This window comes from Hyalella azteca, unplaced genomic scaffold, assembly GCF_000764305.2.
Source record: "Hyalella azteca isolate HAZT.00-mixed unplaced genomic scaffold, Hazt_2.0.2 contig5366, whole genome shotgun sequence".
NCBI classification, from domain to species: Eukaryota; Metazoa; Arthropoda; class Malacostraca; order Amphipoda; family Hyalellidae; genus Hyalella; species Hyalella azteca.
Window position 1 is genome coordinate 992,939 of NW_025935560.1, and position 25,418 is coordinate 1,018,356.

Genomic DNA, 25,418 nt, shown 5'->3' on the forward strand with positions numbered 1-25,418 from the left:
ACATGAAAATATTGAGCGGCTCATGACGCCTGATCGCTTTTCGGAATTGGTTCGCGTTAAGCCATCAGTCACGTCTGAATATCGCGCTTGCATTGCGATTCCGATAGGCTGTTCATCCACCGGAAAATTAATCAGCACCAGTAACGATTATTTAAAATGGAATATATCTCGTTGAAGATGAAATTTTATGAGCTTTGATCAATTTTTTCCAGATTTTTACGCGTCTTTGGCTAGATTTGTAATTTTCATTGAAACTTCCTTGAGGTACATCTGCCGAAACTCTTATTTCAACAACAGGCGCGGAATCAAGAGAAAACTCGGTAAATAACTGAAATTATTTTCAATAACACTACTAATTAATTTATTTATTTTAATTCGTCTATCACTTCTAAAACACCAGCAAATAAAAAAATAAAACTAATCAGTACAAATATTACTCTATGAGAGACTTATTATTATCTATTAGTGTAGGTTACAATGAAATTCAAACATGTTCCGTACAACATTTTCTGCTATTCATAAATTCAATTGCAACGATAAACCGCCGCACTCCCAAGGCAATTTGTACAAACAATTTGACTGGCAGAAATGGCTACACGAGCCATCAGCGGTGCAATTCAAATGGCATCAGTTGATTGTACTAAGTTGAAGGTCGTGACTATATTCCAAAATAATTTTAGATGAAGAAGACTATTATGATTTGATGGCTAGTGCGTCGCGGCTGTCAGGACGAGCTGTTGACCGTGTTCAAGGCTCGTAGTGAGATCATTAAATAAAATAACAAAATGATAATCTTTTGAAAGCGATAGCCTAACAAAATTTAGAGTCGCCCCAGCTTCTGGTAATCCAAATCAGAAACTGACGCGTCTGTAAATTTTCACTGGGTAGCAGTGTGGCTTGGAAAACAGGCACTTCATACATAAATTTAATTCGTTTCTAGATTAAAATTATGAGAGAAAAAATCTGAATAACATTATTCACATCGAAATAATTTTCATCTGTCGCATTAAGTTTTATTTTAATAAATCGTCAATAATGGCATAATATCGAACTGACAATTTGCCTGCTTTTTATATTTCCTATCTATGAGAGCAAACTGCACTAAAAAATTACCTATTTCCGTTTTTTAGTGCTACGATGTTTGACAATTCGACTTTTATATGTCAAAAGATTTGAAATTATTTTGCAAAAAAATACAGTCGGTAATACATCTAAATCATTAAAATATGAATATATTACTGCAAGACATACAATTTCATTGAAAATAGTAGCGCATTCATGGTACTCACTTGGTTCTCAGTATATTTCCGTAGACGCAAAGCAGAATTCATTATTTTTTGGCTTCATTATTAGTAGTCATTAGCTACAGGTTCCTATTATAATTTAACGTTTTTAAAATAAGGTTTTCACCTCTTTTGTAATATTTTCAAGTCAAAACGTTCAGAAATTCTGTCATCATTTTCTCAAAAAATTCATGAACATTTTCTGATAATGAGAGCACATTATTAGAAACATTATAAATAGGAAAATACTGTCAATCTTGCAAAGATATGTTGAGTCGCCTACGCAATGTCGAGGGAACTTTTATCCCAATTTATTGCAGATTATATCTATTCTTGTACTACAGTGCAGCTGCGAAGAATTCGTTGCATCGTCATAGATTTATAAATTTTCTCATTTCGCGCTTTATTTATAGACATATGATATTACAATAAAATTTATATAAATATAAGTTCCTTCCAACATTTACGAGATTCACTGGAGAAGATAAGAGAGGTTTATAGAAAATCTTCAATCATCGCTGACTATTACTCTATAATTTACGCTTAAGCTAGCAATATGAAAGAGCAATAAATGGTGGCTGTGTTTGAGGAGTGCTGGGGAACTGTCCGCTCCAGTTGTTTCGAATATTATTTTGAACGTCTGACCGTTGTGTTGAAACTATCAGCTTTGATTTTCAGTTAGATGTTAGTATTGGGACCGTATGAACGAACTTGCATTCATAGATTCAGGAAGCTCTTGTATTACTATCAGCACCAACTAACGTCCATACCTTCTCACGTATTATGAGCAAATGCTAACAATAAAGCTTCCGTGAGACGATATACATTTTACATTTCATCACAACCTGAAGGGGAGATTTAAATAAATTGTTTGTTCCCTGCATATGTCAGCACGAGCTGACGCTGCGAGCTGACGGCGGAGGGTCCAGCGCGCACTGTCAGCTGCTGGTGACGGTGGGCGACGTCAACGACAACGCGCCCGTCTTCGCCCAGCCGCGCTCTGTCTATACCGTCATCGAGGAGGACGACAGGGACCTACCGCTCACCCTAGCCACGGTCAGACCCTCACCCTAGTCACGGTCAGACCCGCACCCTAGCCACGGTCAGACCCTCACCCTAGCCACGGTCAGATCCTCACCCTAGACACGGTCAGACCCTCACCCTAGCCACGGTCAGACCATTCACCCTAGCCACGGTCAGACCCTCACCCTAGTCACGTCAGTCCTTCACCCTAGCCACGGTCAGACCCTCACCCTAGCCACGTCAGACCTTCACCCTAGCCCCGGTCAGACCCTCACCCTAGAAACGGTCAGACCCTTACCCTAGCCACGGTCAGACCTTCACCCTAGCCACTGTCAGACCCTTACCGTATACCAGTGCAGCTCAAGTCCCTGTGCAGCTCAAACTTGACCAAACGTTGCTATATATCAACGAGTGAATTAAGTATAATGCTGCTACGCATGCAATCGTTGAGTTCTCTTGTGATGCGTCAGCCTTTTGCTTGCATTGCCTATACGTGAACTTGCTGGTCTCAGGGAACCGGTGCGCAAACTTGCCGTGATCACATCTCGGTCTGATCAGTAACTCGGAGCCGATAAGCCCTTCTTAAGGCCCAGGCTCCCTGACTCGCATCGTTTTAGGATCCTGAACATACCAATAGATGTCCGTGTAAGGCACAGCTTATGCATTTATCCTGATTGCTTTCTTTTTATTCTGACCTTCCAAAGGACCAGCTCTTGCAATACCATAACAGGTTATGGGTGATCATCGTGCCCACGACCGCCCCGATTTCCTTTCTCTTGAGGAGGATTCACGATGTATTTCCTATGCAATAAATGTTTTCGTTGAGCATTTACGCTTCTCTGAGCTCATGATGACTTTAGTACAGACACTGCAATTTGTTCACACAGAGTATTCTGAGCCATGCATAGGCGGAGGACGCAGTCAGATTATAAGTATAGGAGTAGAGCTGAAAATAGTATAACTTCGTCAGAGTATAAGTAGAGTAGAGTGAAGTTGAGTAGAGTAGAGTTAAGTAGAGTAGAATTAAGTAGAGTAGAGTATAACTCTGTCAAAATATGATTAGAGTAGATTTTAGATGAGTGGAGTAGAGGATAACTCCGTCAGAACATAATTAGTTTAGATTTAAGTAGAGTATAACTTCGGTGTTGGTACGTGACAATCCTGATGCACTAATACGACTTTAATCTGCCTCACTCTTTCTAGCGCGAGAAAGTTCAGTAGAAATATAGTGAATACTTTCTGTACCAAGTAATAAATCATCTAACGCATAAAATTTTGGTTTATGAGTGCCAACGCCCATTTACTGACCGAAATTTTTTAACTACTAATTCAGACATGAAGAAGACCAGCTATCCGAACTCATCCCAAGCACAATTAACGTGCATTATATAAGCGAAAATATATATAAATATACGTAATTTCTCAGTCCTGCTCTGTAAAGTACCAACATGATAAACGATTTCTCAATATTTCCGTGTTTTTACCAACACAACCGGATAAACTCTTGTTATAATAATGTTATACACATGTTTGATCACATTCATTAGCATATGTTACAGTTGTGATAGCAGTGCTTACTAGACCGCGTAAGACATTTAGACTCAAGCATTTCATACAGGAGCATTGCAATTAATGATTGGCAGAAGCTATGTGTTGGTTATACACATCGCAAGCTAAGATGAATATTATTTTTAAACACATCGCGGGCATGGTACGAATTTACAATTGCAAATTTCGCTCGCATAATTATGTGCGTGGGAATATGTCATGCACATAATTGTATGCCTGTTGTTATACTGTCTACTGGACGTGTAGGTGGCAGCGACGGACGTGGACTGGATAGACAGAGAAGGACTCCTGTACACGCTCACCGGAGACGGGGTAGACGGGCTGGCTCCGGAGGACGCTTTCTTCTCTGTCAACTCGGCGACGGGGGACCTGACGCAGCTCAGGGTCAGAGATCAATTTTAAGCTTGCAATGTATCGAGATGAAATAAGATAGTGAAAGATTTTGGTGATAAGATAGCATTGGGTATGTTGAATTAGGTCTGAAATATATATATATATACATAGTATGATGTCCATAGAACAGAGAGCCCTGTGATTATAATTCTTCGTCGTTGAGTAGATTTAATCTGTAATTAACACCTCGTTGATTGAGGTAGCGCATTATTCATAACCTTGATATTGTATTTCTTAACTTCTGCAGCCGCTGGACCGCGACCCGCCACACGGTCGAGCAGTGTGGAAGCTGCGCGTAGGCGTCAGTGATGGACAGAAGCGCTGGCGGCCAGTGCACGCGGCTGTCCTCCATGCCGTGCCTGGCGCTGCTCCAAACCTGCGCCACGATTCCACAAATTCGGCTTCCATGCACCGTGCGCCATCACAGATCCAAGAACAGCGCGATGCAACGGAAGCTACACTCATTGTCCGTACAAAAACTGATGCTATTCCTCAGTTGAGTTCCAAGAAATCCCGTGGCATACGACGCTCGTATACCAAAGCAGCAAAAAAGTATCCACAATTGCCTGGGGAAAAACGGGAAGCTGTAAAATTGACGCCCAGGCAACTATCCTTTGATCAGTTGAATTCTAAGCTCAACAAGCAGCACAGCTCTGGAGAAAACTTCCATTCTCATCACTATTCATCTGAAGTTCAACAAGAAGAGCCACTTTATTCGAAGTCTCAAAATTCTAATGCGCCATTTGGGACCCCTATTGATGTTGTAGGTTCGTATCAGCATTCATCGCAGTTTGTCTCTTCTTTCGATCCTAGAGCTCAGTTAAAGAAATCAGCCAACACATCCCTGAACTGGAGTTCAGCATCTCTATCACTTTCTCCATACAAGGGAAATAAGAAATTCGACAGTAACTGGCAAGCAAATCAACAAGGAGGAACAAATGCGGAGCAACAAATACCTTCCAGTCTCCGGTTCCAACAACATAACTTGGATTCGCACCAAAGAATTCCTACAGTTCCTGCAGGAACCAGAATTTCCTTGCCTGAATTTGTGAAAAGTAAAAGTAGGAATAAACATCTATACCGTAGACTAAAATATCCGTCATTTCAACGGCGATTAGTTGAACTGAGAAAAAATGTGCCTTACCTCTTCAAAAGACGCAAGCGAGATGAAGGTGACAAATATTTTCCTGTTTTCGATCCAACAGTTTTCAAATTTCGCAAAGAATCTAACGACGCTTTCGAGGATTTGCAGTTTGACAATCAAACCTCATGGACTCACTTGAAGGCGATTTCGTCGGAAAGTTCTTCTGCTCAGTCATCGAAAATTTTTCTTAATAAAAGTCAGTTCGATAATTTGCGTCGACAAATCTTTGAATCATTTCACGAAATTGAACGTTCTAATTCCAGTGTAGTCGCATTACCCACTTTCGAAACAGAAATTTTACGAGTTAATCAAATCAGTAATTCCAGTACAGTCAGATTCATTCGTTCTCCAAAACTGAAAAGCAATTTTAACGTAGAAGCTATAAATTTTTTCAATTCCGGATTTACGGCCTCTACAAAGAATCATAATATTTTTATGCAATCGAACCAACCCTTGGAAAAATCCCTGCTCCGGTCGCGGACATCCTGTGTTGCTCATAAGTCAAATAACTCGATGTGCTCCTCTCATTCCGGCGAAGACGAAACGCCCAGCAAGTCGCCTCTTGACGATGTTCCTCGAGAATATATTACCTCGTCTCAATCTTGGCCGACTTATGGCATGTATTCTCTACGGCGTCGTCGATCACTTGATGGGAGCCCTTCAGCGGGCGTTCTTCTGACCAGCGGCGGATGCCTCAAAACACCTTCGCTTGTGGCCAACAACAGCGGCATGAGTGGCGCCTCCAGCACCTCCACAAAATACGATGATGAGTCCCAGCATCTTGAGCAATATCAGCGTCTGCTGTGGACGTCAGAGATTGAGAGGGGCGTTTGGAGGAGAATTCATGTAGTCGAGGCCGAGGTGATCATCATAGTCAAAGACATCAACGACAACAGTCCTGTCTTCGCACAGCCTCTAATTTATGGGGACGTGCAAGAAAATGGGCCTATCGGTAAGTGCACTAATAATTATCTTTATTATAGCTCTTCTTTAAAATTTATGAAACTATGTAAAATTTTATCAGCATCTATATAATTTTATAAACAGTTTAGAAATATATACAATTTAATGCATTTTTTTCTTCCTAAGTACCATTTTCAATTACAGTAGAATTTGAAAGTGAGAAAAAATGTGTTCCTTTAGATTTGTCTGTGGTTATCGTCAAGGCGAATGACGCCGATGATTCAACCGAAGGTAGCAACGCACGCCTCCTATACGCAATCGAGAAAAACGTTCTTGACGAGAAAACCGGGGCCCCCATGTTTCAAGTAAGATCTGAATTAGAGTTCTCTTCATGAACATTTAGTTGCGGCAGACCATAATTTAAGTTTTGGTCCAAATTTTGAATGTCCGAATTTTGAATGTCTTGCCAATTTTCCGAATTTAGATCGGTATTTTTTAAGATTTTCAAATCTCATCTGCTGAAAAAATGTCTGCAAATATTGCCCTACAATTGAAATCAACGGCTAATTATACTCCACTTATAATTATGTTATTAACTGAACCGTTAAACCCAAAAATTAGCGACAAAATTCACAGTAAAATAATCGTTTCAATAGTTTCAGCCACCGGAATATTTTAATCAGAGAGCGCAATTTCCTTAATCTCTCTTCTAATGCCTCCTTGATTTCGACCTGTAGAAACTTCGCGTTCATTAAACGGACTAAATTATGTCGGCCTCTGACCATCAGCTTATATTGTGGCTGATGTTTGGAGCTCATTGAGCCGCGCTAGCACAGCAAGGCTTCCATAACTTGTTCGAGGCCAAATAGCCTAGCCTTGCCGAAACTCTGCATCCTACATAGCGTATCCTCTAAGTAAATCCATTCATATATCAATAATGAGAGTCCTAATTTGCTCCTACATTGTTACTGCAGGCCACAATAAAATGCATGTCCTTCTTCTACAAAATGAGCTCGCGATGGACGAAAGCTCGGAAATTGTTTCACTACGTAATGTCGTATTTTTATGCCTCGAGGATTCAGGATAAAATTTAATTATAGTTGGGATTTGACAATTTTTTGCATCGGCATGTAAAAACTTATTTTGTCCTGACTTATTTATTTATTTTGTCCTGACCAAAAACTTATTTTGTCTCCAACTTCCTCTCACCGACTGGTCAAAGTAAGCTCAATTCAACGAAATTGTATACATCACCCACGCATAAATAACGAATTGATTAAGCAGAGATAACTATCATTGACTCCAATGTTTAATTTTCATAGCACCAAAGCACAGCAAATGTAAATTAACGTACAACAAATATTATTCATATTAATGTTTATGCGGCAGTTACACCCCCTTGATAAAACTACCGAGAAGAATACAAATCATTCCTGGATGAGATGAGAAATGCATCGCACAAAGTTAGCGCTGAAGTGCACAAGTTAGCAGTCGTGACAGCCCAAGTTTTAGACAGCGCAAGTTATGCAGCGGTTGCTTATATTTTTTACGATGCAAGCAGAGAAAAGCCAGCGGCTTTCGTGTCTGCAGATCTCAGCGCCTCAACCCCAGCATAAGCGCTCATAGTCTACACTCAACAGAATACGAGTGACAAGACAAACTCTGGAACCGAGCGTTCAAAACTCAAATAATTGAAATTGCAACGCAAATTTTTTAAACGACCGGTCATAGAATCAATTACTTCTAATCGTATTAAAGCTTAGAACGTTTCAATTTAGGTGATTGCTCGAACGACTTTTGGACTTATTATTAAATAAAATTATTCTCATTTAGCCACATTCCTCAGAAGTAGACTAAAAGTAGTCATTTTACGTCATGAAATATTATATGCTGATCGACTTTGTTTTCTCTTTGTGACATGAACTTCTTGAGCATTAATTCATGAGATTTTTCATCAATCCCAGACACCGAACATTCTTTTTTGTTGGCCCAACTTGTAGCTTGTACGCTTCTCTGAGTTGCAGATAGTTTTGTTGATTACACGACACCGTCAAAAGTTCGAGCTCGGCAGACTTTGAGGAGCGAAGAAACCTTTTCTCACTGCTAGAGTTTACGTTTCGTGATTAAAACTCGCCGTTATACTGCTTGTCAGAGCACCTTAAACTAAAACTTCGCTTCGAACTGCTGCAGATTAACTTGACTCTCTTTGTTTGTCGTCGGCAAAGCTGCACATGTTCTTGGATACTATTTCCTCCGTGTGAAACTTAGCCCTCTTTCTCTCCAGAATTAGACGTGCTGTACAGTTTGGCTTGCGGGTCTCGACGAGACTTGCATAACCCTTTAATTTTTGTTATACACGTGTCCGTTGGAGTCCTTTTTCATACTGTTGATATTTTTTATTCTATCTAACTTGCTTAATCCTTAAATTTGTTTTACATGTGTCCGTTGGAGTCCTTTGTCATACTGTTGACATTTATTATTCTACCTAAAGGCATGTGTCGAAGAGTTATAAACGTTATAATATGAAGATTTCTATAGGACTTCTTGACGACTTCCCATCAACGCGATATCATTTCATGCGACACTTGTCAGTTTTCTCCACTTCATAAAATTTGTTCGGAAAAATATAAATTGATTTCATAATTTACACTACTGAGAAGGAATAATGGAGCGTATAAACATGTGATTCTCTGGAAATTACTGATGACTGCTTCTAAAACTTCTGTGTTGTTGGGAATAATTTTTGATAATGTTCCTGGTGCTTAGGGAAACTCGGGTTTTTAAAAGTAACGGATGACCAAGAAAATTCACCGAATTTTCCTAGAAATGTTTCAGAGACCAATTTACTATTAATATCCTACTAATAATAATAAGAATACCAATAATAATAATAATAATACCAATACCAATGATAATAATAATTGTTACCTCTATGATTATAACTATTATTCCTTCTTAATTTATCAAAGTACAATTAAAACCAATTCATACGACCATAAATACGAAAAAATGTTCTAAACTCAGTTTGGCAATTGAAAACAAAATCAAAGTTGCTTTAATTAATCATTAATGCAGCAACGGCGACAATTATTTCGCGTGTTCTTATCTGTGAACGCGTCTCTGGGTCTGCATGTGGCCAGGTTGACCCCGACACCGGCGTGGTGTCGACGGCGCTGTGTTGCCTGGACCGCGAGACCACGCCAGAGTACCAGCTGCAGGTTGTCGCTACTGACGGTGGCGGACTTAAAGGTAAGATAATTTATTACAATTGTTCTTATTAGTCTCATACACGACCTGAAATTTTTATACTCGTTGGCACGACCTAACATCTTTAGCATAGTTAGCATAACCTAACATCTTTAGGCTCGTTGACACAACCTAACATTTTTAGGCTCGTTGACACAACCTAACATCTATGGGCTCGTTGGCACGACCTAACATCTTTAGCTTCGTTGACACAATCTAACATTTTTAGGAATGTCCATGGGATGTCAAAAACTTTCTTCAAAATATTTGAGGGCACGCATTTATATTGATATTTTTATAATAATATTTGGGTGCACGAGCAGGATCGATATTTTTCGGGTACGTTTCCACAAAAGTACATATAACGACATGCAAAATAAAAGTTCGGAGTTCTAGTTAATCAATTCTCTCCAATAATGCCTGCCACACTATGGAATGCTATGTTGAGTATTAATCGGGTTTTAAAGCTTTCCACTTGTTTTTATGTAAAAGTTGCGCGTTTTAAATTGGATGAATAGATATGTAAGATAGTTTTAGAAACAATTGGAACCTTTTTGGATTCGGTCGTGCAGACCGGATATCAGTAGGTATGGTATGCGAAAAAAAGAGATGACAGAGCCTGTGTATTTTGCGCTGAACTATTTTCACTCAGATTATCCAATATTAAGTTTTACGCGGTGAAATATACGTGGACTGGCTAGTTATGTTTATGACTTCTTCATGGATTTGACTATTAAATTTTGTCTCGACTGCCGGCGGCTTTCATAACCATAAACAGTTCATGCAAACCCCATTACGATGCAAAATCGCATTCGGCAAAAAATAAGAATAGATCTAGACTCCATTTTTTATTTTCTTTAGAACACAGCTTCTTCAACTTCGACATCGTCAGCTTGTCGAGCCCTCGACGGCGACGCAAAGCAGCTGTCTCGTAAATAGGATTGCAGCCGCTCCACATAATATTGTGTTGAATCTGCAGATGGAGTACTCGATTGTGGCGCTATTTTCTCCTTCCTTTCTTGACATGCATTACCATGGGATGCTTCAAGCAACTTTATTTACATAAGATTTGATATTTATGCTTCAGAAAACTTTCTTATGCGTTTTTTATATAATATCGCGCCGAACTCGCCATGAGACATGTCGTTGAATCTCCCGACGCCTGCAGTGCTATTTTTCAGCGATGTATCATGTCGGTCCTCGTGATGCAGCTTCTCTTCTGACTTCTATCGTATTTATACTTTCATTTATTTATTATGTTGATCCTTATGGCGTCGTGCTGCAAGATTCAGGACACGTTAGGTATTAATCCTATGATAGTGTCGTTCGTATTCTCGTGTCGCCGTGCTGCGTGCCGCGTGACTTGCCTCGTACCTTCCAATGATTGGGTTACACGTCCTCACGAATAATCGTGCCGTGGTCGTAATGACACCTAACATTTCGTAACATATTCCGTGATCGTGCCAGGCACCGGGACGGTGATCGTACGTCTAACCGACGTAAACGACAACCCACCACATCTCTCGAGGGCTCAATACGACGTCGAGATCGCGGAGACGTGGGGCCGCGGCCCGCCCTCCGACACGCCAATCCTCGACCTCGTCGTCACTGACGCTGACGTCAGCAACTATTTCTTCTATGAGGTCCTCATTTCCTAGTACCGTACTATTCTCTTTTGATATACATTATTTGTTGATTAACTCAGCCGTAGCACTAGTTGCTCAAAATAGTTTTTGTAAATTTCTTAGTTGTTACGTTGCTTACAAAGTCCATTTTAGAGTTCTGCAATTTTTATGCCTTCGGGTTATTACAATGAAATCAAGAAATGAGGTTTCATTTTTCTTTTAATTCAGCTCAGACACCTGTGCTTTGTTTTGAGTTTATACTTTAGAACATTACTAGAACAGAATAGGAGTGTCGGCATTGAAGAAATAGGCCCATAATCACGGCATTGAAGAAATACTGTTTTTGTAACTTTCGATGTATTCCTTTCAGTAGCTAACAATACTTTAGGTCATAGAATTATACCAAACCCTTGCCTTCATTCACTCGACATTGACAGTTATAATTTGTGCCACTCAATTCCAGTGTTGATATTTTGCACTTTAACATTATTTTGCTGATTTTTTAGCATTAGGTATCAAGTCATGCAATTTTATCACATACTGCAGATTATAACTAGATTATACTAATATTTTACGAGTATTCCTTCCGATCACCAACCAGATAGTCGAAGAGAGCGGCTGGGGTTGGGACTTATTCACGATGAAGACCACCGAGTCTCCCGTACCTGACAGCAACTCGAGCTCGACTGACTTGATTGACGTGAAGGAGGCCCAGACAGTGAGCGATATTCTGTCTGCATACGACCGCGACCTCTCCGTCTACACCAGAGATAATTTCCAGCGCCTGGCGGAGCTCGACGACCAACTGAGCAGGGAAACGAGCGCACGGCCTGGCCGAGTGCCGCCCCCGTCCGTTCAGGGAAAACTTTTCGTGGCCAAGACGCTTGATTACGAGAACGAGACGCACAGGCGCGGATTCCGCTTCTTGGTCCGCGTCACTGACAAGGTAAGGCTTAGTTTTCATATGAGTACTAGCTATAACATTTCATATTAGTTATTATATTTTTGGCTGTGTATCAAAATTTATGGTTTTTATCATATATTTTTTTTTAAACTCAGTTCTTACATGATGATTTATGGTACGGTGTCGTGTCGTGTGCTGTTCTTTCTTCGGCAAGTCTGTTAGGCGTGAATATTCGCAATGATCTTCAACTTATAAAATTTTATTTCCCTAATATGCTGCAAAATTGTTATTTATTAATTTTTCAGTATTTCGAGGTTTAAAAGTATTCGCTCCATACCTGAGAGCTTCATACTAATATAATGCACATTTGATTTCATTGTTTATAAATACAATATATACCCACCACCGTATCTTTCAGCATCTGTTTGGATATCTACTTCAGAGATTGAAATTGTAAACGCACTAAATTAAATTTGTGCTCAGTGAAGCGCTTCCTAAGAAGCAGTTGCTTGATCTTAAATTTCCACGCGCCTGGATCTAAGCATTTTAGTGATGAGAACTAAGGCGACAGTTGCAATTCTTCCACACTCACAAGACCTCGCAACTCGTGAACAGCGCTTGGTTCTTGAGCCAGTATTGCGTCTGTAACTGATGGGCTTGAGCACGTTTCTCTGTATCCATTTAACTTGGACGCAACTTGCACACTTCTCTGGATGTCTTCCATCAATGTCACGCGATTCCTGAGAGCGCTATCCGACTTCTCTAAGCCACGACACTTCATATCAACTCTATTTTAGCAATCCTCTAATTTTCTATTGCCTTTTGAGTGTCAACTGCACTTTGCTTAAAGTTGCTTTAACAAAAGCAACCCGCGTGCTGCAGACCCAAATGAGATCATTTTAAAATGAGTTACATAATCATTGCAAAAGTAAGTGTAGATCGCGAGCTCTCGTTAAACTAATGAGGCCGCCCAAATGGCTAGCGTAAGAGCCTCTGAAGCGTTGGCCCTCTATGGCTTCTCCGCGATGCCGCTCATAGCTTAGCCTCTTAATACTCCTTTTTTCTCTTAGTATTTTTTGTTATTATTCACTTTGAGGAATAAGTTAGGCTTGAGGATAATGATTATATTATATGAGAGTTCACTGCCCAAGTTCTGAACTTCTTAAGTGCTGTAAACTCACGAAGTTGTCCGTTGAATGCTATTAAATTCAACAATATATATGCATGTTATAAATATCGTCCGAGAACTCTCACCAATAAAGTAACACTCGCTTTGTTCATAAACAATAAGTTGTCATGTGTTCAGATATGGTTTTGCGTCTGAGCTCGTTATTATATTTGAATCAGTGAGTGATTTGGACATCCATGTTTGGTGGCAAAGAACATTATTCTTATTTCTTGGTTGTGAAAACAAAATTCTTGGGTACAGAATTTTTCCTGAATTACAATCAACGAACTTTCAATACCTTGCACCTTATAATGAAGAGACATTTGAAATCAACGTTCCAAAACTGATTTGCGACGAATTGATACGCATCGAGACCAACGATCGCCAGCAACTCATCTAGGCACGCTCGCTATAATTCTTTTAATTTCAAAAGCGCGAGGCTCACGGTCCGAAAAAATGATCTAGTATAATAATTACCGTTGTATATAAAATTCTGTATATCGTCATTTACACGCATGTGTACCATTAAATTCAGCTAAAGAAGGCTGAGAGAGCAGACTTTATCGTGAACAATCATGGACTCCAGTTGTCGGGGATAAAAGCGTATAATAAAAAATTTACTGGCGTTTGACGATGAGGTCGCACGTCAATTTTGCAATCCTAATTGAATAACATTTGTGCTTAAAAATGCTCTGGATACTATAAATTTCAAATTTCAACTGCCGGTAAATCAAACTTTGAATAACATTCTTTATTATTTTTTTAAACTAAACTCAAATGTGAACTTGCTTAAACGAGATGCCTTTCTCTCTGAATTTTTTTCATCGTTGTAATGCTCTGCAAATAATGTCTAAATATGTTTGGTACAATTGATCCGTATTGGTAAGACATTCAAAAATCTTTCAGTTTTTCTGCACGTTTCTGTTCTTAAATTTGTGGGCATCTGAAGGGTCCTGGGGGCTGGTCAGACCCTCGTCACGTGGCGCAGACGTGGGTGAGTGTCACCCTTAAGGACGTGAACGACAACCACCCGCAGTTCCAGCGTCACGAGGCCTTCGTCACCGTCAAGGAAGACGTCGTCCCAGGCACCCTCCTCGTCTCCATGCCTGCACATGACGAGGACGAGGTGTGTTCTTATAAAGGACGACGAGGTGTGTTTTACATCACACATTTGTGTCCCTTAATGTTTACTGCCCTGACCCGGCAGTGTCTAACCCTGCACTTAATTATTTTTAAGTTTAAAGGACTTTTGTCTCTGAAATAAATGTCAATTTGGAGTACAATATAATTTCCAACATTTCATATTGGAAAGATTTCAAATTTCTTGAATCTCATTTACGTAGTCTTGCGTATTTTTCTTTTACCCGAGTTCCTAATTCTTCAGACTTAATGGAAAAGTCAACATATTAAATCTAACGACACGTCGCAAATACCTTGCTTGGTTACCTTGGCTAGTTTGTTTGCTGTGATGAACAATTATTCAGTTCGTCACAGTAAAAATCCTCGTTTATTTAGCATTGAAGTTTCACTTGCATTCTCGTCAGAATCAACTTTAACCTTCTTGCATTCGGACCTAATTAAATTTCATGTCAACACTTTATTTTATTTTTTTAAATTTGTCAACGGAATCATTTGCGAGCGAGATTTCATATACCTTGACCGCTCATATATGATGAAAAAATATTATTTTTCAATTGCAAGTCTATATTACAGGCTCGCGTGAAAGCCTCTTATGAAGGCGCGGGACGAAAATATCCAGAAGTGGTCTTTTTGGTTACGCTTTCTAAAAGAAATCGTTTCAGCGCGGCTTCCATATTATCTCGTTAGAGATGCTTGAAATAACTCGATCACCATGAAAATATATCGGAATATTCTAAAGGCTCTATTTTATCATGGTCGTTTTTATAGAATACGCTTCTATTACCTCTAACTCCATAAAAATGAACTCATTGCAACTACTGATGTTTTGGGGCACGGAAGGAATATATATTTTATGAAGTTCCTAAAGAACCCCTTTCCTCGTTCAATTTTTTATAATCTAATGCGATCAAAACTTCAGGAATAGTTTTAGGCGAAGAGTAATCGGATTGTAATTGACTCTCTTTCAGGTCTCTTTAATTTTCAATCTACTATTTTCTTAACTCGTCCTGCCTCGTCGACGAGAAAATAGAAGTAGACTCTTCCTCGATGCCCGAACTTATCTTCTCACTCAACATTTCTCAAAGGTCGAACTGCGGTTCAAAATAATGAATGAATTATTAGAGCTCGAGGGAATTCTCACAGGAAAGTACGTGCCCTCAGTGTCACCCTTGAGTTACTAGTCGTGCCGTGCATTTGTTCCGGCCGTCGTCGATGTCGTCCTACGCATTTCGAAATTTCTTCGGAAATTCAGGCGGCTTGTAAATTTTCTCTTTATTCTCGAGGTTGCCGAATAAACCGTCCCGATGCTTCCTTGGTGCATCATATTGCTCATGAAATGCAGCCACGTAAAATTCTGGGACAATATAAAATAACAAAATGAACTTGAACGAAAACTTATGGGACGCTACGAATAGTCGTCATGGTTGTAGTATATGTTGATACTAGTAAATACATGTAGGAAATTTCTGCACATTTCTTTTCTTGTTATGAATTTTCATTTATTTGTGTTCAAGCTCTAAATTTTTCTGATTTTGGCGAGTAAGAATCTTTAGTGTATCAAACGGCTATTCTTTGCTGAAATGACGTTTCTGTTAATAATGCAGTTCAAGCTTATGCCTTCCTGTTTAGTTTTGTGTTTGCTAATCCTTCCCTATCTACTGTTCGCACCAACTCTTGTTCCTGTTACTAGTTCAGGAACACCAAATTGTTCAGGCAGCGTGATGGTAGAACTTCTGTAGGACTTCGTCACTTTTAACGGAGTGAGGGAAGAACTTCCGTGTGACTTCCTCACTTTTAACGGAGAGAGGGAAGAACTTCCGTGTGACTTCTGCACTTTTAACGGATTGAGGGAAGAACTATGAGGGAAGAACTTCCGGGTGACTTCCTCACTTTTAACGGAGTGAGGGAAGAACTTCCGTGTGACTTCCTCACTTTTAACGGAGTGAGGGAAGAACTTCCGGGTGACTTCCTCACTTTTAACGGAGTGAGGGAAGAACTTTCGTAGGAATTCCTCACTTTCAACTAATTAAAGGAAGAAAATTCCTTTGTTTGAATATCACGCTCTCCCTCTCCAAGCAATTACGAATCATTTCCGAGGAACAAACGATAAAATTTCTGATTGAAAACAATTACAATTTTTAACACTTATTTCATTGTCGATTTTATCTTACACATATATTTCCACATTTTCTTCTTGAATAAATCGTGTGAAAATATTTTATCTTCATCTTCTTAAATTTACCTTGTGTAATGCCTCAGTTAATCTAGAAAATTTTCGCTGAGCATTCATCGCCTTATCTCTTGCTCATTCACGCCATTTGACATAATGGGTTGAAAGTTGGCATGTGAATGAGAGTGAGCGCCACTATGACAATGATACTCACTCTCAACCTGAGCTTGATTTTATGATGTGACTGACGACTGCAGCAGCGTGACTTATTTATGCATGTAGGCGCTTATATAGGCTTGCAGTTTTTGCGAAGGTTCGCACTGTGTTATGCCTCCGAATAAAGCTTTGTCTTAATTGTTTTGCTTTGAAAAAGAACGACAGCTAGTGATGTAATGTCTGTTGTTGGGTTGCTTTTATTCTGGAAACACTCGTGATGTATCGCGGATTTTAATCAAGTTTCGTTTTATCGAAATCATAAACAAATGAAAGATTTGGCGTTCGTATCTGGCTACTCAGTGTAACTATTCATCATTGAACTCTCTTCATAAAATTTGCAAAGATTATTTCATAATCTGTTTATTTTTGCAGTACAAAATACATGCACGAGTAGACCGATGAATATCCATGCAGAGAGAATGTAATTAATACGTGTCACGATGGCAGAACACTCCCATTCCGTGACACTGCGTTTCAGTCTAATCCGCGTTCCGTTTTTTACCTGCGTTGCAACTAATGTACTACGTACGCTTGCGTCTTGGAGGTTCATTAAATTCTTTCAACTCCGAGGTGCTTTTGCAATTCACTTTTTTATCTTCCTTAACCTAGTGTGGATCACAGGATTGCGTCAACTTTCATCAGCTATTAACGAACTTGTTCCGCATGGCCTACTTCTGCCTGCAATTATTCTATATATATAGTGTCATTTTGTCATTTACAATTCTTTAGAGCCAGTTCAATTAGCCCACTTGCTGTACTTGTTCAATTGGCCCCCTCTTGTGTTCAATTGGCTCACTTGCTGATTAGAGGCAGAATCAGGATTTCAGGTATTATGAAAAATTTCAAGTCAACAAAATGAAATTTAGTGTGCTGGTTATTACGTGTGTAGGAGTAGGCATGTATCATAGTGTCAAATAAGACTCCCACTCCGATCATCGGTGATTTTTTTCTTTGCTAAAAGTATGGATTGCAGATAAGAACGTATAACAAAATTTGTCTGCTATGTGCAATTTTTCTTATTTAAAAATACTCTCGGCCTTTAAAAACATATTCTACTGCGCATCATTACTTTTTCTGAATTAAGATATTTACGCTTTGTCTTATCCGTAAAAAGTTGCGTTGCAATTCCCTACGATATCAGAAGCACTTGTAATTTTCGTTTTCTCCGAGACCTATAAAAATTGCTTTAAAATTTTTTGTGTATTTCTGATCTAATCGTAACATGTCTGCTTCAGGTTCGCATATCATGACTTTCCCAACTAGAAACCGCGATGAATTTTTCAATTCATGGCATAAATTTCTGCCAGTTTGAGGTTGAAATTCGCCAAGCCGAAATTCCTATGTTTGTGTGCATGTTATCGAAGAATATATTCCGGACGTACGTGGTGATCCGTTCCTCTGTCCGCATTTCATCCTAATGCTCGTGCGACGAGGATTTTTCTTGAAACGGAGCCACTAATAAAATGTTCATTTTTGCTTTGAGTGACGTTAAATTACTGAGCAAGTAGCGATGATAAATAAAATCAGAAAAATGTTACATTTATTTTCACAATTTCCAACATGTAAAAATGCATAGGATAAATACTGACATACATCCCCCGACTGATTTGTAGTTTTGTGATCGAGCTTTGCTTGATTAGAATATTAAGCCTATTTTGTGTATTTAATGATTATTCCAGGCCGGTGGACGTGAGTACCAGATTTACCTTCTATCTCGAGGATCAGGGCTTTTCGAGTACAGCTCCTTGAAATTCCCTCTGTAATGGTCCCTAATGGAAGATTTGAAACAAATGAATTTCACATTTGGATGAAACCTAGTTCGTGGAATCAGGGAGCTCTCGTTTGCCGCGAATGAACGCGTAAACTCATTTTTCAACGTGTAATGGTTTCGCAGTGGGTTATCGGTAAGTTTTTTGTATTAGACTTAGGGGTGTCCGGTAAGAAGGGCTTGTTGCTGTACACCTGTTAGCATGTCATGTCTGTAGGGGCTAATGATTTTGCTGGCGAGCAAGTTGTGTGTGTTTTTTTTGAAGATCCCAATTAAGCTTTGTACCTATAGTTTCTGAGACGTTTCTCCTTATCACTATCGCCTCCACAATTGATGGATAGCCGATATGTTTGGGAAGCTCTCCACAATAACGATTTCGTCTTTCCTCATCATCATCCAGGAGGGCACGCAGAAGATCAACTATACCGCCTGGACGAAACGAGATTCAGCGGTTTGGCTTGACGATAATCCATTTTTAGCGCATTTTCTCATTTATTGAAAAAATGCCCTATTGTGCTCGTCATGTCCGTCTGTCTGTCCGTCTGTCTGACCGTCCATCTGTCCGTGATTTCACGTTTACGTCGACGAGAAAAAGCGCTCTCTGTCACTCACCGCAGTAAGTACTGAGTTATATTTTTTAACAATTTCGTCATTATTTCTCATCCAGGTTGGCACGCAGAAGATCGACTATCACCTGGACGATAAGTGGAACAATTTTCTGCTGGTGGACAAAAGCGGCACAGTGCGCGTGGTGTCTCAGCTGGACAGGGAGGCCGACCATGTGTCCGCCACAGGTGTGACCACCATTAAAGTCATCGCGGTGGACAGGGGAGTTCCTCCTCTCTCTGCCACGGCCACCGTCACCCTCACACTCACAGACGTCAACGACTGTCCGCCGGAAGTGGTGGTCATGCCTGCGTTCATGCGCGTCACGGAAGAGAGTCAGGCAACCAAGGTAAGAAATCTATAAAATAATCAAATATTTATGATTTATTTAGCCAAGAATGTCAATTGTGAACTGTTCATAATAAAGCGGTAACAACCAGTTGCAATAGTTTTCAGTTTTTTATTGTCACTGCATATGACAATTTTGTGATACACATCCATCAGCTGAGCCAATTTACTAATGTTTCAAATATTGGGCAATAAGCATGAGGTTTGTTCACATAACTGTAGATCAAATACTTTCTGTACATACTGCCTATAACTGCAAAACAATAAGACAATATGTATGTTGCTATAATTATCGAATGAATATTATGAATCTAGTTTCTCACTCAGTGATCTCCAGTTAGTTTAGTCGTAAGTTCGAGTGATCATAAGATAACATTAGCACCTTCCCTCCCCCCCCCGCCACTCGCCCCTCAGGTCGGGGTGCTGAAGGCCACCGACAGAGACGTGTGGGCGCTGGGCCACGGCCCTCCGTTCAACTTCAGCCTCGCGCCCAACAATCCAGCTCACGTCCTCCAGCTGGTCCAGCTCAAGCAGCTGCCAAGTCAGTGCTAAGATATTAGACTAATAATTACAAAAGCTGCCTCAGTCAGTGCTAAGATATTAGAATAATATTTACATAAGCTGCCTCAGTCAGTGCTAAGATATTAGAATAATATTTACATAAGCTGCCTCAGTCAGTGCTAAGATAAGAGAATAATACTTAGATAAGCTGCATCAGTCAGAGCTAAGATAACAGAATATTTACACAAGCTGCCTCAGTCAGTGCTAAGATAATAGAATATTTACACAAGCTGCCTCAGTCAGTGCTAAGATAATAGAATATTTACACAAGCTGCCTCAGTCAGTGCTAAGATAATAGAATAGTTACACACTAAGCAGCCTAGTATGTGCTAAGATAATAGAGCAGTCTTTATATTTAGCACGAAAAAATCGACTTCTTGTTCTATTGGTGATCTCTTATTTTTTCTTCCTTTCACTATTAATAAATTTCTCCTTCGAACTGAAATCAGCCATATAAGTTAGGAATTATTGATTCGAACTTGTTCAGGCAGCTCCTATTTTTACTATTTCTCGGCCTGCATCAGTTGACGTAAGTTGGCCCGGCTTTCGCGATGTGGAGTTTCAGTCAAGAAATTGCAAAACTAGTCATTGTCGGAACGCTGGGTGCATGTAACAAGAGTTTTTATCGGAACGCTTGTGAAACACAAGTGTTTATCGGAACGCTGGTGTATCACAAGTGTTTGTCGGAACGTTGGAGTAACGCAAGTACGTCTTTGTCAGAACGCTGGAGTAACACAAGTGCTTGTCTGAACGCTTGTGAAACACAAGTGTTTATAGGAACGCTGGTGTAACACAAGTGTTTTTCGGAACCTTGGAGTAACGCAAGTCTTTGTCAGAACGCTGAAGTAACACAAGTGTTTGTCTGAACGCTGGTAAAACGCAAATGTTTGTCGGGACGCTGGTGTATCACAAGTGTTTGTCGGAAAGCTCGTCTAACACGATTGCCATTGATCGTGGCCCTGAAGTTGACGCAGTGAACTTCTTGTCGCGATTGCATTGTGCGCATCGCAGAAAAGTGGCGTTCCTTCTAAAAATTGCACGCCTTAACTTACTTGATTTGTACAGCGTGATGTTCTGAAGCACAATCCTCTTTGCTTGGGCGTTTGTTTATAGCTGAGTAAATCAAAAATGTTCTTGGGTTTTTTGTGGTTATGTTGTACGAAGAATAGGTGAGCGATAGAACTGTCTCCCTTTTTAAAGTTTGTAAGTTAGCTTGGTTAAATACAATAATTTTATTAAATTAAGTCGCCAATAAGGAAGAAAATAATTGACTAACCGTTTTCTTGTTTATTAATAAAACAATGTTTTTGTTGTTCTTTGATATTTACCTGTCGGTATCTCTTGATCTAAATCACGGGGGGATTTTATCTCGGTTCATCTGGGCTTTCTAACCTTTTTACTAAATACTTTCACAATTATTATAACCCCAAATGCGGATCAATAACAAATTTTCAGACACTGTCCAACTGCTAATGTAGACTTAGATTCATGAGCCCTGATCACTGATTGGGACTAGTTTTTCTAGAGCATTTTTAATGAGTTTCTAATCTTCGATGGCCATCATCTTTGTTGTCCGCCTCCGGCTCCATGCCTCCAACGCCCACGATGCGGACGGCAGAGCTATCGCGCGTCCCGCGATCTGCAATCGCTTGAAGGCAATCATTGCGCTCACTCGGCCTCGCCCAAACGGTTTCCGATGATCGTCCATTGAAAGTTTACCTCAATCTTGGTCGGGGCCTGTGCTATCTCGCCCACAGATGCGCTCGTGCCTCCGCTGAACTATTGCACGATTTTTGACCGGATAATTTTTCACCAAAAGCCAAGTTCTTTGAATGTAATAGCCACATTAATCAACATTATCTCTGTTTTTAACAACGCTAGTAACGCTTACTATAGTGATCTCCACAAAGAGAGAGTCTAAAATTTATTTTTTATCTGGACTATCTATCCGCAGTATTCTAGTTAACGAGTAACATTGGCAGGACCGCATATATTAATGAAAATTCAGAATTCTCCACGAACAATTTTTATACTACAGGTATATACTTCTTTGTGTCTAATCATGCCCACATTTTCAGTCCAAAAGAAAAATTATAGTCCAATCAAATTATTATCCCAATACGCAGTAGAAATATTCAAATACCATTTAACTTTTCTCCGTTGTAATTCGCTTTAAACGTCCTTTACGTCAACTGTGTTGATGCCAGTTTATGTTACCTTTTCGTGCTGCTCATAATTTTATTAATATTAATGCGTGATGCCTATATTAAAACTGTCATATAGAAATATTAGGAACAACTGACTTCAGAGCAATGTTTTAATTATTAAAATTCTGCTGCGAATCCCCTGATGTTGTATGAAGTTTGACGCGTAATAAGCTCGGACATTTGCCTCACTTTTCACAATATTTTATTCATTTATTTATCTATCGCAAAACGTGCTATTATTTTTCTTCTAAATGATTAACGGTACACTTCCATTGTTCTCAACTTCATTGATGATCTTAGCTATAAAAACATATATCATTGGAATAAATTTACTTCTCAATCTTCATTGCATGGCCAATCGACTCGTTAAAAGCGCGTTTTATGTTATCAAACGAGGTCGTAATTAGGAAAATTTTTCATCCTCAATTCTAATTTAAGTTGCACCAGTTTGTGTGAGGGACTAAAGGAGGGAGCATCTGTATTATTCATATTATTTTTGGTCGTTTTGCTCTCTTGATGATGCATTTTTGAACTTTGGTTCAAACTCAAACATTTTTCAGAACTTTATATTACACGCAATTTTTAGACAATTTATTCTGCTGGCCAAACAAGTTCCAAGTCTATTAACTTAACTAGAACTGTCGTCGATGTTGTTATTGTCATTATATATGACATTATTTTAGCGTTTCGCCTGTTTTAGACCAAATGAGTAATGAAAACTCTCTGGCACATTTTCAACGATACATTTTTTTATCTAGTTAATCCTAATGAACAAAAAGGGGTTAACATTTGTGCATTCCCTTAGCTCGCTGGAACGAACAATCTCTGACATTTTAGATATCGTGTCTTGTAATAAAAGTTCTCTCTTGTCCGTGTTCTTCATCTTCTAATTAGCCCCTTAGTGCTTGTTTTGGTTGCGGTAAATAAGTGATAATCATACCGTTTTGAATCGCTAACTTGCATGGAATCGGAAGTTTATTGATGTATATCGGAAATTGATTATGATTGAATCTGTACATCTTACCAGGCAATGGAAGGATAAGAATTTTATGTTATCGTTGCATTAGCTGCAATATAATGCATTTTGTTTTCAATGTGACTTTCGACCACGAGAGTGAGCGATGAAGAGCCCGACATCAAGTAGAAAATTGCTCTGGAGAAATTGATTCATTCACTTGTTTTTGATGTCATATTCATCATAATGAATCTATTGAATGCTGTTTAATCGCTTTCGTTGTTTTGACCATATATTTTCGCTCACTCACATTCCTGCATTTGCCAATAAAATAATAAATTATAGTGCATAACAAATTTATAGTGATTAAACATACGTATGTTTAAATGTAGAGTTTTTGGGGGAAATTTTTAACTATTAAATGTAACGACTGATTAATAACGTTATTACATGCATTTATGATGTTCTTTGTATGGATCAGTGTTTGACCACGGACGTGGTGGCGCAGAGCTCTGGACCGCTGGACCCATCGACAGGGAGAGCCACAAGACCGTCGTCGTGCAGGTGCGTGAGCCCCGCGACGTAAAGAATAATGCATGCGTATAATGGAAATGTTTGGCGTCAAGTAAAATGAACACCTAATAATATAAAATAACTTTTTCTTGCGGGTCTGTGTGCCAATTGAAGTCGGATTCAAATAAAAGGAAAAAGTACGCATCAGTAATGCAATATTTCATACCTGTGCTATAGGAATATAAGAAGTGTTGAATGGATCTGAAGTAATAGATTAACGAGCAGAATGAATTCGACAATATGAGTTCAGGCATAGAATTTTCAGAATGAAATAATATTTTCGGTACAGCCCGCTGATGCAGTTTTCCTTCCTATTTTCACACCGGTTTAGATGTAGTTTTGCAAATTATTGAGTTTCTAGCATGATATGTTACAGTCCTAGTAGAAGAAGAGGCGTTTCATCAGTTATCTGGGGGATCACTTAAACAATAACAAAATCCATGACATGCCCCCGTGTAGAGCAGTGTTAAATGTACTGTTATGCAAAATTGAAGATTTTATTTCTAATGGATTTTGTTCTCTCTTTCTCGCTTGCAATTTATTTTAAATTGTAGGAGCTAGACTATTCCATCCTTGTTCAAGATCAAATGTTGAGGAATGCGCAAGCATGCTTTATTAAAGGTTGACTAAAAGCCCTCAATAAGGGAATTGACTCGAGCTTCAAATTGAGAATAACTTTACCGATGACGTTTCTATGCAAGAATTAATTAATAATGAAAATCTCAACAAGCCAACAGCGCAGTGGTATTCGATGGCTGACTTTCAACAAACATCGATTTCAAATGCTGACATATTAGTTTGAAATACATGCCAGCAAATCACGTGTGCACCATATCAAGTTGAGGAGAGTACAGGCAAGTGAATTCAAATGAAGTACAATGAAGTTGCTTTGTGCCAAATCTAAGGCAATGCATATTGTATGCGTATATAATCTGCTCGAAAGGATCTTGGTCCTGAAACTGGGGACGAAACGAGCTCACGTCGCAATATCGAAGACGTATTTGAAGTATAAATTGACATTCGAGCAAGATTTTCTCTATAAGGTTCAACATTGTGTTTTACGAGCATTTACATTTAATGACAAAGTACTGCGCTTTGTCAAAGTAAATTAAATCTTTTATAAAGGAAAATAAAATCACTTCCTTAGATTAAATAAAAGTTACACTTGGGAAATAGATTTATTCATCAAGTGAGTTTATAGCTTACATCGATTTGTTTTACCGTTTTCCAAACAAGTTAAAAGAATTGTACTGCAATGTGCATTCATTGGAATCTTTGCTTATTCTCATAAAGTTGTTCATCAAAAATTGTTTAATACTCATAAGATAGAACGCTTCATAGTTCCTTCTTTCGTTGTTTTAGTCTTTATAATCAAAATCTGGAAGCAACATGCACAGCAAGCAAACATTGTTTTATCCTAGGTACTAGCTTTCGGTTTCCATAAGTGCCTGGGTGAATCTTTTTATTTTGCCTCACAGAAGATTATTATAACTACGTCTTAGTTCTCTCGATCTGTTCTATTATCTCATATGCTATGTTTCTCAATCTTATTCCATATCCTGGAAAGATTGATACTTTTATATATCATGAGTATTAAACATACTGAGAGACTGATT

General features: G+C 39.1%; 1 protein-coding gene across 1 annotated transcript in view; it reads left to right on the forward strand.

Annotated features, from left to right (window-relative positions):
• The window catches only part of LOC108681145 (neural-cadherin), a 78,779-nt gene that overhangs the window by 36,222 nt on the left and 17,139 nt on the right, over positions 1 to 25,418 (forward strand). Inside the window, exons 4-15 of the mRNA XM_018170140.2 lie at positions 2,175 to 2,339; positions 4,122 to 4,259; positions 4,516 to 4,681; positions 5,036 to 6,364; positions 6,556 to 6,680; positions 9,456 to 9,564; positions 11,029 to 11,204; positions 11,788 to 12,132; positions 14,208 to 14,384; positions 19,220 to 19,507; positions 19,921 to 20,047; positions 23,711 to 23,793. Coding sequence (XP_018025629.2) covers positions 2,175 to 2,339; positions 4,122 to 4,259; positions 4,516 to 4,681; positions 5,036 to 6,364; positions 6,556 to 6,680; positions 9,456 to 9,564; positions 11,029 to 11,204; positions 11,788 to 12,132; positions 14,208 to 14,384; positions 19,220 to 19,507; positions 19,921 to 20,047; positions 23,711 to 23,793 — 3,228 coding nt within the window. The remainder of the gene's footprint in view (positions 1 to 2,174; positions 2,340 to 4,121; positions 4,260 to 4,515; positions 4,682 to 5,035; positions 6,365 to 6,555; positions 6,681 to 9,455; positions 9,565 to 11,028; positions 11,205 to 11,787; positions 12,133 to 14,207; positions 14,385 to 19,219; positions 19,508 to 19,920; positions 20,048 to 23,710; positions 23,794 to 25,418) is intronic.